Source organism: Ceratotherium simum, chromosome 20 (genome assembly GCF_057802395.1).
Source record: "Ceratotherium simum simum isolate JZ-2026a chromosome 20, ASM5780239v1, whole genome shotgun sequence".
NCBI classification, from domain to species: domain Eukaryota; kingdom Metazoa; phylum Chordata; class Mammalia; order Perissodactyla; family Rhinocerotidae; genus Ceratotherium; species Ceratotherium simum.
The window spans coordinates 54,786,743-54,802,552 of record NC_141919.1 but is presented as its reverse complement, the minus strand read 5'-3'; the positions used below and the strand labels follow the sequence as shown (position 1 = coordinate 54,802,552).

The following is a 15,810-nucleotide window of genomic DNA, read 5'->3' as shown; positions in this document are numbered from 1 at the left end:
GAGTAGCTGAGCATATCTGAGTAAGTGTACTGTTTCAAGGCCTTACTCCTCTTGGAAAAGAAGCTGGTATTCTCCCTATGGGTAGGTAAAGAGCTTATGAGGCCCTGTTCATGGGTGGTTATTGCTGTCACTTTGTGAGATCTTCATGGCATATCCTTAGCATCTGCTCATTCTCCTCAGGTGATCTCTATCCCTCAGAGGGGTTGGCAGGAGTGAGTATGTGTTTAGATCTGATCTGACCATCGAGTGGTCCTGGCAAAGATGATGATGATGATGATCTCACCACCACGGAAATGTGTGGTGAGAGGCAAGGGGTAATGTCCTCCTGGGTCGGCTCATGCAGATGGTCTGGCAGGTGGGGGACCACAAACTCAGGTCCAGGGTGTCCATTTGAGTGTTTCTAGACACTGCAGTTTAAGAGGGCCAATCCCTGGCAGTTCATCTCAGCTGGGGGGGGTCTCCATTAAAGGTGGTTGGCCCCAGGAGTAATGCATAGCATACATATCATTCCTAGAGTTGTTTATTTTGTCTTTTTAGGTAGAATTTACTTACAGGAAATGCAAAATCTTAAGTGTACTAGTCTATGAGTTCAAACAATGCATACCCCCCTACAAACCAAACTTTATCAAAATACAGATCATTACTGTCATCTCAGATAGTTCCCTTTTGGCCCATCCCAGCAAACCCCATACCTATCCCTCAGAGGTACCACTTGTCTGATTTTTTTGCCTGCTATATAATTTTGCATAAATGGAATCATATGTACTCTTTTGTGTAAGGCTTCTTTCACTCAGTATAAAGTTTTTAAGCTTCATCTATGTTGCATACATCAGTAGTCTGTTCCTTTTTAATACCAAGTAGCATCCTGTCATATGAATATACAACTGTTATCCATTCTCCTTGATAGACACCTTGATGACTTTCAGTTTTTAGTTATTTTGAAAAATCTGCCATTAACATTCTTATGCTGGGTTTTTGGTTTCTTTGTTTGTTTCTGGTAGACCTGTGTCTTCATTTCCTTTGGATAAATACCTAGGGTATATGCTAGGTATTGTAGTTTCCTAGGGTTGCTGTAACAAATTACCACAAACTGAGAGGCTTAAAACAACACAAACTTATTCTCTCAACAGTTCAGAAGCCATAAGTCCAACATAAATGTTGGGTTGATTCCTTCTGGAGGTTCTGAGAAAGAATCTGTTCCTTGCCTCTCTCCTAGCTTCTGGTGGTGCTGGCAATCCTTAACCTTCCTTGGCTTGTAGCTGCGTCCCTCCCACCTCTGCCTCCGTGGTCACATAGCCCTCTTCCTTCTGTGTGTCTCTGTATCCAAATCTCCCTCTCCTTGTAAGGATACCAGTCATTGGGTTAAGGCTCACCTAGTCCCGTATAACCTCATCTTAGCTTGATTACATCTGCAAAGACTCTGTTTCGAAATAAGGCCACATTCACATGTTCCAGGTAGACATGAGTTTGGGTGGAACATTACTCAACCCAGTGCACTCGGTCATAGAGTAACTGTGAAGTTTTATAAGAAATGACCAGACCTTTTCCAAAGTGGTTATACCATTTTTCACTTCCATGAACAACATATGAGAATTCCTGTTGCCTCACATCCTGCTCAACAGTTTTCATTTTATCTCTGGTGATGGATGTGGAGTGGTATCTCATGGGGGTTTTAATTTCCATTTCCCTGATGGTTAATGATGTTGAGCACTTTCTGTGTGCTTTTTGATCATTCATACATATCATATAACTTACTTCGTGAAGTATCCATTCAAATCTTTTTCCAGTTTTTTATTGTATTGTTTTTCTTTTTATTGTTGAGTTCTTTGAGTTCTTTATTAATCTTGGATACCAGTGCTTTGTCATGTGTACGTTTTGCAAATATTTTTCTCTCAGTCTGCAACTTTCTGTTCATTTGTTTAACAACAACTTTTGATGAGCAGATGTTTACTTTGAGGAAGTCTAATTTTTCTCTCTCTCTTTAAATTTTTACTATCATGAAGATAATCTCCTATATTTTCTTCTAAATGCTGTATAATTTTAGCTTTTACATTTAAGTCTGTGATCCATGTTGAATTAACTTTTGTGTAGGATGTGAGACTGGGATCAGAGTTTCTTTTTATTTTTTGTTTTTTTGGTGAGGAACATTAGCTCTGAGCTAACATCTGTTGCCAATCCTCCTCTTTTTGCTGAGGAAGATTGACCCTGGGCTAACATCTGTGCCCATCTTCCTCTTATTTTTCTTTTCATATGGATACCCAGTTGCTCTAGCACCATTTGTTGAAAAGTCTTGCTGTTCCCTCATTGGATTTACTTTGTTGAAAATCCAATGACTGGCTAAGTGTGGGTCTATTTTACGCTCTGTTCTGTTAAACCAAGCCACACCATCTGTATTACTGTAAGATCATAGGAAGTCTTGAAGTCAAGTAGTGCAATTCCTTTCCCTTTGTTTTTCTTTTTCAAGATTGCTTTCGATAGTCTTGGTTCTCTGCATTTCCGCTCAAATTTTAGGATCAGCTTCTCATAAGAAAAAAAAGAAAGAAAAAAGAAAACCTGGCTTATATTTATTATTGAGATTTTAGTGTATCCACAGATGACTTGGAGGAGAAATTATGTCTTACCAGTATCAGGTTTTACAACCCACTACCTAGATCTTTTAAAATCCTTCTCAGCAAAATAAAAATTTGTGAGATGCTTAGGGGGAAATTTATAGCCTTATGTGCTCATATTAGAAAAGAAAGGTCTATATGATCAGTGACTTAAGCTTTTACCTTAAAGAAGAGCAAAGTAAATGCAAAGTGAGTAAAAGGAAGGGAATAATGAAATTAAGAGCAGAAATCAATGAAATGTAACACTGATTAACAACAGAAAAATTTGCAAAGCCAAATGTTGATTCTCTGAAAAGATCAACAAAATTATATATCACTAAGTAGATGAACCAAGGAGAAAAGAAAGAAGACATGAGTAATCAATTCAGGAATGAAAGGGAAGTTATCAGTACATATCCTCCAGACTTTAAAAGGATGATAAAGTCTGAACAAGTTAGTACTAACAAGTTTAATAACTCATATGAAATGAATGGATTCCTTAAAAAATACTACTAACAAAATCTGAGTAATGCTACATTTATTAAAGTAATTAAGTTGGTGGTGGAGCCAGGAACCTACACATGTGATAAAAATATTCCAAATTGAATCCAACCGTGTTTAAAAAGAATTACACACCATGCCTCAGTGGAATTTATTCACAGATGCAAGGCTTAACATTCGAAAATCTGTTCTGTAGAATACTAGTCAATTCATATTTATGAACATTCTAATAAGGTGGACGCTTTCTCACCAGCTCTGCTCCTTTCTTTCTGGGTCCTCACCAAAGTCACCTTTAACAACCATGTTTCTAGCAACAGTCCCTTCTCGTCAGTCAAGGCTTTTTCTAGCATGCACCTCATAACTTGTGGCCCCTACTATCAGCTAGTTCCAAAGCTAATTACACAATTTTAGGTATTTGTTACAGCTGTACCCCACTTCTCAGTACCAAAATCAGTATTACAGTTATCCAGAGTAACAGAACCAATAGGATGTGTGTGTATGTGCGTATATATATACACACATATATGCACATACACACACACACGCGTGGTGAGATGTGTTATAAGGAATTGGCTCACACAATTACAGAGGTTGAGAAGCCCCAACATCCACAGTCAGAAAGATGAAGACCTAGAAGAGTCTATAGTGTAGTGCTAGCAGGCTCGACACCCAGGAAGAACTGATGTTTCAGTTAGAGTGCAAAAGCAAGATAAACAGAAACAATCCCCACCCCCATGTCCCAGCTTGAAGGCAATCGGGCTGGAGGAATTCCCTCTTATTTGGGAGAGGGTCAGTCTTTTGTTCTATTCACCCCTTCAACTGGTTGGATGAGGGCCACCCACGTTAGGGAGGGCAATCTGCTTTACTCAGTCCCTCCATGTAAATGTTAAAGTCATCCAAAAACACCCTCACAGAAACACCCAGAATGGTGTTTGATTAAATGGGCAACCCGTGGCCAGCCAAGTTGACACAAAATTAACTATCACATGTGCTAACATTTCTTTTATATTGTCATAAAATCATGGAGATGACATATTATGAAAATTGTCCAGTTTCCAAGGATTAATTCTGATTAAGTTGAAAACATTCCCCTTTTATGTCCATGGACCAAGTCTTAAAATTCTTTAAAGTGTTTAAAAGCAGTGAATGCCCAGCATTCTTCTCTTGAAATCCAGGGTCGAAGGCCATTCACGTAACCCACAGCTGTGCTTCTGTACCACACCCAGCAGCTGCAGGAGGAAGTTTCTTTAAGGCACCATTGGGCATTGATTTTTTTTTCTCTTAGTTTTGGGAAGTGTTGAGTTTATGTACAATTATTGAATTACTTTTGGGTCTGAAAAACCAGTCAGCACAAGAGCAGTTGTAGACTTTAAAAGAGTTTATAAACTGATTTTCTTCTACATCCTGGAAATTTTTACGATTGACTGAAAAGCATTATGTTGGTAAAATTTTATTTCTATTTCTTCTTTTATTCCAGAACTTCTGCGTGTTAAAGCCATGTTGAATTTTAGTTTCCCAAAGTGGACGTTGTAATTCTAAATCACTTTTAGTTAAAATTTGCCACATTACTAGATAGGCACAAAAATGATGCTGGATGAACATTCTTGTTAGAGGCTGTGGTTCTCATAAGGGCGATGTTAAGTGTGTTGAAATCAGTCCCATATTGAATACAGAAGACACACAAAAGTGCTTCCTCTCCCTCTGTGGGCACGCCTGTGATGAAGTGCGCGTTACACTGGCCTTGGGCTTTATGCCAAGCCAAGGAGAGGGCAGCGGCCACTTTACTCTTGCCATCCAGTCACAGACAAATAGACAGTAGCTCATGCTGAAAGCTCTGCTGTCAGAACTCTAGAATTATAACAAAGTGTTTACTGGAAACTGCTCACCAGAAATGTACACACCTGCCACAAGTTTTGATAACGTGGACAGCCTAGCTTAACAAAATAAACTCACGAACAGTTTAGTGAGCTGAACTAGAGCACATTTGTGATGAGAGGCCAACCACAGTGGGACCCCTGATGGCCAGAACTGTCTCCCAAGACTGAAAAGATGTCCACTTTCACATCTGGAAGTCCAGTGGGGTCAGCACTTGTGAGTGATTATCGAGGCCATTTCACAGGAGCCTCTAGATCTAGCAGTACGCGCACACACACACACACACACACAGACACGCACAGACAGAGAGAACCAAGTTTATCGAGTAGTTTGCTGAGGAGGAAGTGGGGGGTGTAAGTGTTAGGAAGGGGTGGTTATTGTTAGTACTGAAAGCTGGCGTCTTGGACCAGATGGACTGAGTCAGTGCTGTGGATCAGGCTTTGGGAAACATTTTCTGTAAAGAGCCAGATAGTAGGTGTTTTAGTCCTTGTGGCCTTTATGTTCTTTGTCTCAGCTGCTCAGCTTTGCTGTTGTGTGTGAAAGCTGCCACAGACACTGCCTAAAGAGTGAGTGTGGCTGTGGTCCATAGACCTTGATGACAAAACACCTGGCAGGCTGTGTTTGCTGACCCCTGTCGTAGATGGTCCATGAAATACATCTCTTTTTGGTTGGTGAGGAGAGAGTCAGGTAGGTCTGGAAAGGCCTGGTATGCAGAGTTTATTTAAGGTTCAGGGTATTTTTCTTCAGCTTCAGGTGGATAGAACTAGTGTCATGGAATGGGGCATACAAATTTGACATCTCCTAGGCAAGAGCTGTTGTAGGCGGAAATTTTTCCTTTTACAATAATTTGTAGGAAACTGAGAAAAGCGGGTCTTGGATTCATTGGGGTCATCAGGAGCCAGAACCCTTTAAAGGGTTGCAGGCCTAGACCGTGTCTGTGTTTCACTGCCGAGTCCCCACTTCCTGACAGAGAACCAGCACATGGTCCTCTCGGAGATCCTTCTTCAGGAGACACCAGTTCATATCCCACAGGGGGCTCCGACTTCTCCTTTAGACTGCCTTCCCCCTGGCACCTCTGGGTCGAGTGACTCCCTGTGGTGACCCCATCCCTTTCTTGTAGGAAAAGTCACTAAAAGAAATTTGTAATGAGTCATATAGTTTAACTGACAGTGAAAGCATGTATTTGTGGATAATGTTTACCTCAGTGTTAATGACCGTGGCTGATGAGATCATTGTATGGGGGAAAATGTGTAGTTCTAATGGCAGCAATATAGGGCTGGAGATGCCTGTGATGCTTTCTTGAAACTATTTTAGTCAGGCTGATGTTTAGAGCTGGCTTGCCATGTGGGTTTTCTGTGTTACAACAGGAGATGTGCTAATGTGTCACTGTGGGCTAGAAGGTAAGTCTGGAAAGGAAGTCTCTGTTGTGTGAACATCTGAGGAATGACTGCTGGGCAAATGTTACCGTCCATAAGGTACCTGTGGTGATTCTGACTGAGACTTTCTCTCCAGCAGAACCAAGGACAGAATTCTGGCCCTGTCTCTCCTGCCCGGTAGCCTTTTCCAGTCCGCAGTTCCTCAGACAATATGTGCTGTGCGGTCACCCCCCTCCGATCTTCCCAAGCTCATCTGCAGGAAGCCACTTCCCACTAGAAGCTCCTCACTGCTTGAGTGAAAAAGTAGAAGATGGAGAGAGAGGAGGCTCTGGCACTGTGTTCAGGAGCCTGCGGCTGAGCGGGACTTCAAGGACATTCTTCAGCCCATCTCAAGGTCAGCCAGTAGACTGGGTGGAAGGCAACAGAGGTGGAGTAATAGACCATGACCCAACCCAGGGGGTGAGCCCTGAGGAGGTAGACACCATGTTGACAGGAGCAGACATCTCAGAACCCGGAGCAGTCCTATGTGGAAAATGTGGATTAGGACTTAGGACAAAATCAAGCCTCTGTAGCCTCCAGAAGCATCATGTGTGCCCCGAATGTGGCAGAGGCTTCTGCCAGAGGTCAGACCTCATCAAGCACCAGAGGACACACTCAGGGGAGAAGCCTTATAGCTGCAGAGAGTGTGGGCGAGGCTTTGGCCGGAAGTCCTCCCTCACCATCCACCAGAGGAAACACTCCGGGGAGAAGCCTTATGTGTGCAGGGAGTGCGGGCGACACTTCAGGTACACGTCCTCGCTCACGAACCACAAGAGGATACACTCCGGGGAGAGACCCTTTGTATGTCAGGAGTGTGGGCGAGGCTTTCGCCAAAAGATTGCCCTCATCCTGCACCAGAGGACACACCTGGAGGAGAAGCCCTTCGTGTGTCCCGACTGTGGGAGAGGCTTTTGCCAGAAGGCCTCGCTCCTCCAGCACCAGAGCTCACATTCGGGTGAGAGGCCCTTCCTGTGCCTTGAGTGTGGGCGTGGCTTCAGGCAACAGTCGCTGCTCCTCAGTCACCAGGTCACACACTCAGGGGAAAAGCCTTATGTCTGTGCCGATTGTGGGCACAGCTTTCGCCAGAAGGTCACCCTCATCAGACACCAGAGGACGCACACAGGGGAGAAACCTTACCTGTGCCCTGAGTGTGGGCGCGGCTTCAGCCAGAAGGTCTCCCTCATGGGACACCAGAGGACGCACACAGGGGAGAAGCCTTACGTGTGCCCCGAGTGTGGGCGTGGCTTTGGTCAGAAGGTCACCCTCATCAGACACCAGAGGACGCACACAGGGGAGAAGCCGTACCTGTGCCCTGAGTGTGGACGTACATTTGGCTTCAAGTCACTCCTCACGAGACACCAGAGGACACACTCAGGGGAGGTGGCTGATGTGTACGGAATGTGTGAGCAAGGACTTGGCCAGAAGTCCCACCTTACCTCTGACCAGAGGACACACTTGGGAGAGAAGCCGTGCGTGTGTGGTGAGTGTGGGCGTGGCTTTGGCTTCAAGTCAGCTCTCATCAGACACCAGCGGACCCATTCGGGAGAGAAGCCGTACGTGTGCAGGGAGTGTGGTCGTGGCTTTAGCCAGAAGTCGCACCTCCACAGACATAGGAAGACCAAGTCTGGCCATCACCTCCTGCCACAAGGGCTGTTCTCCTGACCTTTCCTTTCCCTGTGAGTGTGAAGATGGCAGAAATCATTAGGAAATGTTCTGCTTTCTTGAAATGGAATGGAGGAAAAAAATGTTGCTTTCTTTCGGTATTCATGAGATAGTTGGTTTATGGTTTACTTTCTAAGCAGCAGTCCTTCTCTATATTAGATGGCCTTTTGTTTTAATAAACTGCTTCTTTACAAAGCTGCACAACTAGTTATGTACCTCATTCACTCGTCTATCAGAACCCTAAGGTATTCAACCTCTTGGGAGACATGGGGGAGTCACTATGTCTTTGTTCTGGACTCTGGTCCTGTGTGAGGGGAAAGCAATATTGTAATGGTCGTCATCCTCACCCCTTCTGAAGTCCTCCAACAGCCATATGAGATCCCCAAGCCACATACTCAGCTACCCCAACAGCAGACCGAAGGACAGCTATTAGTACTCACCCCCGCAGCCCGGGGCCCCTCCCATTAGCTGTGCATACATGCCAGTGATCCAGCCCAAGGACTCAGGGCCGTCAGCCACAACCCTCCCCAGTCCTCCAGTCGGGCTCAGGATCTGGAGCACCTGCCTTTGTATCCAGGCCAAGGCACTATCCCTTTAGCTCTTGCCTCTCGCTCTCTCTAATCCCCAGAGCACAAATGTCGCAGAGCTGACAAGTGCCCAGCCCACGACTGGCCTTGGGCACTGACTGGTCACTACAAGATCATTTCCCCAGGCTCAGAGGCTTTGCTGGCTTAAAATCTAGAAGTAATAAAAGATTAATAAAGTTGAGTAAACAAAATTTAAAAACTTTTGCTTGGCAAAACATATATAAGTAATATCAAAAGACAAATGACTGGAAGAAAATTATATGAACATATTTCACAGATAAAAGGTTAATATCCCCATTGTATAAGAACTTTTAAAGATCAAGGGGAAAAGACCAGAAATCCTATAGAAAAGTGGGCAAAAGACATGATCAGTCAGGTTAGCAGAAGAAATATAAGCCAATGAGATGTTTAACTTTACTCATGATAAGAGAAACAAATTACAACTACAGTGCAATACCATTTCTCACCTATCAGCTCGGCAAAAATTCAAAAGCTTGACAATCCTCCGTATTGATGGGGCTGTGGAGAAACAGGCATTTTCATACTTTGTTGGTGAGAATGCGGAATGGTATAAGCCTTATTGAGAGAATTTCACAATAACTTAATAATTGACCATAGTGTTTGATTATATATCCTCAGTCTTGGGCAGAGTTTATTTTTATATGTATGTTAGAATTACAAACAAATCCTAAACTCTAGTAGGTTTGTTTCTTGTAGCAGTATGGTGAAGCGATTCTCAAACTATTTTGGATGCATTATAGGGCTGAGCGATTAAGTACATGTTCTGTGTTGTTGGGACCCAAGGTTCTCACTGTGGAAGGAAAGTCATACAAATGTGGAATGGGACAAAGCAAGTCATACAAATGGGACAAAGCAAGAAAGAATCCTGTGAGCATGCGCTGGAATCAGAAGTATTGGTGTGAACTTAAGATTCCTAAGATTTGTACGTGTGTGTCTGTACATGTTTATGTGCACATGCGTATTTGTGTGCATGTGTGTGTATGTGCATGTATATTTGTGTGTATGTGTAGATACACATATATGTTTTCTACCTTTGTCTGCTGAAAAGACCAAGAAGCAAGGACACTCCAGTAGCAGTGAGAACATCTGGTGTCCAGATTTTAGTCTCTAGTGCCATTTTCCATCAGTGGGAACCATGGCTTCTTGGATTAATGGCTGCTTCCATGGTTAGAGTAGGGTAGGTACGAGATGATCCCAGAACATCTTGTAATGCCAAAGTAAGGAAGTGCTAAAAAACATGGTGGAGCATGACACTAGGACACAGAGCCAGTTTGAAGAGTTTCCCACCCACTGGCCAAGTCTGGGACAATTTGAGCATCAAACTGAGGACACTAATAACTTATAAACCATTGGGGAAAAAAAAAGAGAAACTTATGAATCTATAACAATAGTAAATAAATAAATGAAGTCTGTTGCTTATAATAGAATGCCCAGGGCCAACTGGTGACTTCATTTTTCCTCCTAATATTAACGTCTTATGTAATCATGGTACATTTATCAAAGCTAAGAAATTAACATTGGAACGACACTATTAACAACTACAGACTGTATTTGGGTTTTCCACTATTGTCCTTTTTCTGATCTAGGATCCAGTGTAGGATCCCACACTGCATTTAGTCATCATGGCTCTTTAGTCTCTAATCTGTGACAGTTTCTCAGCTTTTCTTTCTCTTTCATGATCTTGACACTTGAGAGCTGGTCAGGTATTTTATAGAATGCCTCTAAACTGGGGATTGTCTGTTTTCTCATTATTAGATTTGCATTATGCACTTTTTGGAAGAATATCACAGAAAGGAAGTGTCCTTATTGTATCATATGAAGGGGTACATGATACAAACATGACTTATTCGTGGTGATGTTAACCTTGATCATTTGGTAAAGGTGGTGTCTTCTGGGATTCTCCACTGTAGACATACCATTTTTCTCTTTCCTTACCTTATTTGTTAGAAGTAATCTTTAAGTCCAGCCCATATTCCAAGGAAGGGGAATTCAGCTCTATCCCCTGGAGAATGGACCTTGTGACTAGAAGAACAACACAGTGACAGTGCTTCTTACATCCCCCTACCCCACAGAAGAAAGTGACGTGGCATTTCCCAGCTCCCAAACTAGCAAAAGAAGCCCAGGTAGGTTCATTCCTCCCTGGATGGCATGGAAGTCCTGCTGACAACACCAGTGAGCCCAGCAGGGCCAGCAGGTGAGATCAGTTAGGACCCCTGCTAACAGTAAGTGGTGAAGGGAAGTGCTTTCTTTTCTCACTGGGCTAAGACTCCTCTCTCCTCACCTAGAGACACCAGGCAGATGGGTGACACCAGTCAGGGGGATCCTGCCACAGAAATACCTGTCCTAGGAAATACTCTTTATCTCCACAGACCTGAGACTTCCCACCTAGATGCAAGGCACCTGGCAGCCAGGTGGCACAGCAAGGGCATCCCCCCTGAACTGCCAAGCCCAGGAAGAGGCTCCCTTCCCTTACTTACAGGTACCAGGTGGCCAGGAGGCACTGGAAAGGGGGATCCTCACACAGCAGCAGCTCAACCTGTGAAGCTTTTTCCTCCCTTTTGGACCAGAGCATCCCTTCCCCTACTGAGAGAACCAAGCAGCCTGTTTTGGGGAAGCATCTTCACATTCTCCAACAACACCAGCAGGGAAAAGTGGGAGCAATAGTGGTATCAAATAAGCCAAGCAGACCTAAATAGCATTGCAAGAGCTCTGAAAATTACGTTGTCATTGGAACAAACACAGCCCACAAAAGTAGACTTAGGATCTGGGAGCTAACCTAAAAACAGGGTGACTGCCTGCTAAAATGAAATATTTAAATGGACCCCCAGTCTCTCAATATCATAGCTAAATGTGCAGGATACAGTAGAAAATTACCTGTCATACCAAATACCAGGAGATCACACTTAAATGAGAAAAGACAGTCAACTGACACTAACACTGAGATGAATATGACATTGGAATTATCTGACAGGGATATTAAAGCAAGCATCATAAAAAATGCTTCAAGCAATTACAAGTTCTCTTGAAACAGATGAAAAAGTACAAAATCTCAAAAAAATAGAAGTTATATCAACAATCAAGTGGAAATTATAGAACTAAAAAATAGAAAAGAAATTTAAAAACTCATTAGATGGGCTCAATGGTAAAGTTGATTTGACAAAATGGAATCAAAATTTGAGGACAGAGCAATAGAATTTAGCAAATCTGAACAACAGAGAGAAAATAGACTGAAAAAAAAAAAAACCTAGAATCTCTGAGACAAGAACAAAAAAGCTAACATTTGTGTCATCAGAGTCCCAGAAAGAGAATGGAAGTGGGATTGAAAAAATATTTGAAGAAATAATGACTGACAACTTCCCATATTTGGAAAGAGACATAAATGTGCAGATTCAAGAAACCAAATGAATACTAATAAAATAAATCCTAAGAAATCCACACCAAGACATCATGATTAAAATTCTAAAAACTAAAAACTAAGAAAAAATCTTGAAAGCAGCCAGAGAGAAATGACTCATTATCTACAGGGGGACACCAATTCAAATGACAGCTGATTTCTTATATGAAACCACCGGGGTCACAAGGAGGTAGCACATTTTTCTTCAAGTGCTGAAAGAAAAGATCATCAACTGCGGGTTGACTATCTGGCAAAACTATCCTTCAGAAACAAAGGCACAGTGAACACATTCTCAGATGAAAGAAAACTAAAAGAATTTGTTGCTAGCAGACCTACCGTTAAACAATGGCTAAAGGAAGTTCTTCAAATGGAAGAAAATGATAAAGAACACTGGAGCATCAGAAAGGAAGGAAAAAAACAATGAGAAGAGCACAAATATGAGTGCATACATTAGACTATTCTTCTACCCGCAAATTTTTAAAGTGTGATGATTGAAGCAAAAATTATAATACCTTTTGTTACGCTAGACAGTAATATTTGAAAGTGGGAAAGGTAAAGGGACCTAAATGAAAATGTTTTCACACTTCACTCTGAGTGGTAAGATATTGTTAGACTGTGATAAGGAACATGTGTATATGTAATACCCAGAGTGACAACTAAGAAAACTGTACAAAGAGATACACTAAAAAACACTAAGAATGAATCCAAATGGAATCTTAAACAATAAAAAAATAACCCACAGAAAAACAAGAAAAGAGAAATAGAACAATGAGACCGAAAGGAAATAAATGTAAAATAAATAATACAAGGGCCAACTTAAGACCTAACATATCAGAAATTACCATAATTACCTTAAGATTGGTTCTAATCACATCAATCAAAAGAAATTGTGAGGGTGGATAAAAAAACATAACCCAACTATAAGCTGTTTATCAAATTCAGTGACATAGATTGAAAGTAAAAGGGTGGGAAAAGTTATACCATGCAATCATTAATTTTAAAAAGAAGTTTCTGTATTAATGTCAGATACAGTAGACTTCAGAGCAAAGAAATTTACTAGAGACAGAGGTACATTACACAATAATATAGGAATCAATCCGCCAGGAAGATAAAACAGTCCTAAATGTGTACAAATCAAATAACAAAATGTGTGAAGCAAAACCTGATAGAGCTGAAAGGAATTGAGAAAATTCATCATTATTGTTGACAACTTCAACACTGCTCTCAGCAACTGATAGAACTACTAGAACAAAAATCAACAAGGATATAGTAGAGCTGAGCACCATAATCAAGCACTAACTGGCTTATATACATCACTCCAACCAAGAACAGCAGAAAACATGTTTGTTTTTCAAGCACCCACGAAACATTCACCAAGGCAGTCCATATCCTAGGCCATAAAACACATCTCACCAAATTTTTAGAAAATTGAAATCATAAAGTATAGTTTTTAACCACAGGGGACTCAAATTAGATATAAATAACAGAGAGACAACAGGAAAACCTCCAAAGACTTTGAAATTGAATAACAGTACTAAATCATGGGTCAAACGGGAAGTCGTTTCAAAGGAAATAATTAAAAAATACATAGCACTGAATGAAAATGAGATACAACATATCAAACTTGTGAGATGCAGCTAAAACCATAATAGGGAAATTTATAGCACTAAATGCTCACATTATGCATAAAAAAGTCTCAAATCAGTAATCTAAATTTATATCTCAAAAAACTTGAAAAAGTGGAGCAAAATAAACCCAAAGGAAGCAGAGGGATGGAAATAATAAAGATAAGAGCAGAAATCAATGTAGTTCATACAGAAAAACAGTAAATCAAGGAGACAAAAGGTTGGTTCTTCAAAAAGTAAAATAAAATTAATTAACCTCTTATAAGAATAACAAAAACAAGAGAAAAGATACAAATCATCAATGTCAGGGATGAAACAGACAATATTACTACAGATCCTGTAGCCGTTAAAAGGGTAATAACGGAATAATACGAACAATTTTACTATGCTTTTGAATTCTGTATCTTAGAAGAAATGGACCAATTCCTCAAAAACCACATACCAAAACTCAAAAAAATAGATAATCTGAATAGTTACATAACTATTGAGGAAACTGAATCACAATATACACGTTCCTGAAAAAGAAATCTCCAAGCCCAGATAGTTTCACTGGAATATTCTACTAAACATTGGAAGAAGAGTTTGTATCAATTTTGCACAATCTCTTCCAGAAAACAGAAGAGAAAAAAACATTTCCTACCTTATTTTATGAGGCTAATACTACCCTGATACCAAAAGCAGACAACATGTAAAATGTAAAACTACAGACCAATATCTCTCATGCAGATGGATGCAAAAATCCTCAAAAAAAAAAAAAAAAAAGGAAATCGAATCCCAGCATGTACAAAAAGAATTATACCTCATGACCATGTAGAATTTATTCCACATATGCTAGGCTGGTTCAATATTAGGAACTCAGCAATGACAAGGAAAGAACCACTGATAAAAGCAACAACCTGGATGAATTTCCAGAAATTTATGCTGAGTAAAAAAAGCCAATCCCAAGAGATTACATGCTGTATGATTCCATTTATATAACATTCTTGACATGACAAAATTATGAAGAACAGATTAGTGGTTCCCGTGGGTTGGTGATGAGGTTAAGGGGAGAGGAGAGGGGTGAGTGTGACTATAAAAGGGCAACATGAAGGATCCTTGTGGTAATGAGACTTCTGTGTCTTTACTCTGCTGGTGGATACGTGAACACACACGTGACAAAATTGCTTGAAGTAAATACACACGTGCACACACAAATTCATAGATGTAAAGCTGGGAAATCTGAATAAGATTAATGGATTGGATCAATGTGAATATCATTATTAAATTCTTGTACTGTTGTTTTGCAAGATGTTGCCATTGGAGAAAACTGTGACGGATACACAGGATCTCTATGTATTATTTCTTACAATTATATGCGAATGTACAATTATCTCAAAAAGTTTAATTAAAAAAGGAAACATCTGAGATCAAAGAACAAAGGTAAATTTTAAGCCATGAAAATTATGTAGAGATTCCTGGTATAATCCGATGTCTCCAATCCCATCAGAGTTAGAGCAGAATTTTTAAGATACATTTTAGGTCTTTTTTGTTTTGTGAGTTTTACAGTATTGGAGTTGGTGGAAACTCACGTGTTCCTGCTACATGGGAGGAGTGCCTGATGGAATAGAGTCACCAGTTTTAATCCATGTCTGTGCATATACACATCCTGTTGATTCTGTTTCCCTGGAGAACCCTGACTAATACACTTTATATTTCTGTGCTTTCTAGCTCCCCCTCTTTTTTCCCTCCTCTTGCCTCATCACTTTATCTCCCTCTGCATGTGGATGCAGTATGGCCTGCTTTGGACTCAAGGTGGTATTCTAGGGCATTATGAGTTTGTTTTCATTTTCTCTCGCCCTGTCTCTCCCTTAGCTTCTTTCAGTCCCATGTTTTTCTCTTTGTGAGGAAGATCAGGTAAAGAAATGGGGGGTGAGATTTGTTAAGTTTATGAATTAATCCCCATCCTTGAGGGAAATTGCTAGAATGTAGAGAGATGATAGGAAATGGAATTCTCTCTCCACTGATGAGCTGTCTCCACAATTCATGTGGTCGAGACTGGAATCTTACTGCTAGCATGGTTGTGGGAATTTAAGGAGGGTTTGGGGCTGGGATAGGAGCATATAGACCTCAGGTAGCAGGAAGCAGACAGATCATCACCCAGAG

General features: G+C 41.1%; 1 protein-coding gene across 2 annotated transcripts in view; it reads left to right on the top strand.

Annotated features, from left to right (window-relative positions):
• ZNF169 (zinc finger protein 169) overlaps positions 1-14,396 on the top strand; it is a 52,301-nt gene extending 37,905 nt beyond the window's left edge. The window contains exon 5 of one of the 2 annotated variants that reach the window (XM_004442751.3): positions 6,480-14,396. In XM_004442751.3, coding sequence (XP_004442808.2) covers positions 6,480-8,041 — 1,562 coding nt within the window. In that variant the 3' untranslated portion in view covers positions 8,042-14,396. Of the gene's footprint in view, positions 1-6,476 lie in introns of both variants that reach the window. The other variant, XM_014797006.2, reaches the window with a different exon arrangement.
• Positions 14,397-15,810: the final 1,414 nt, after the last annotated feature.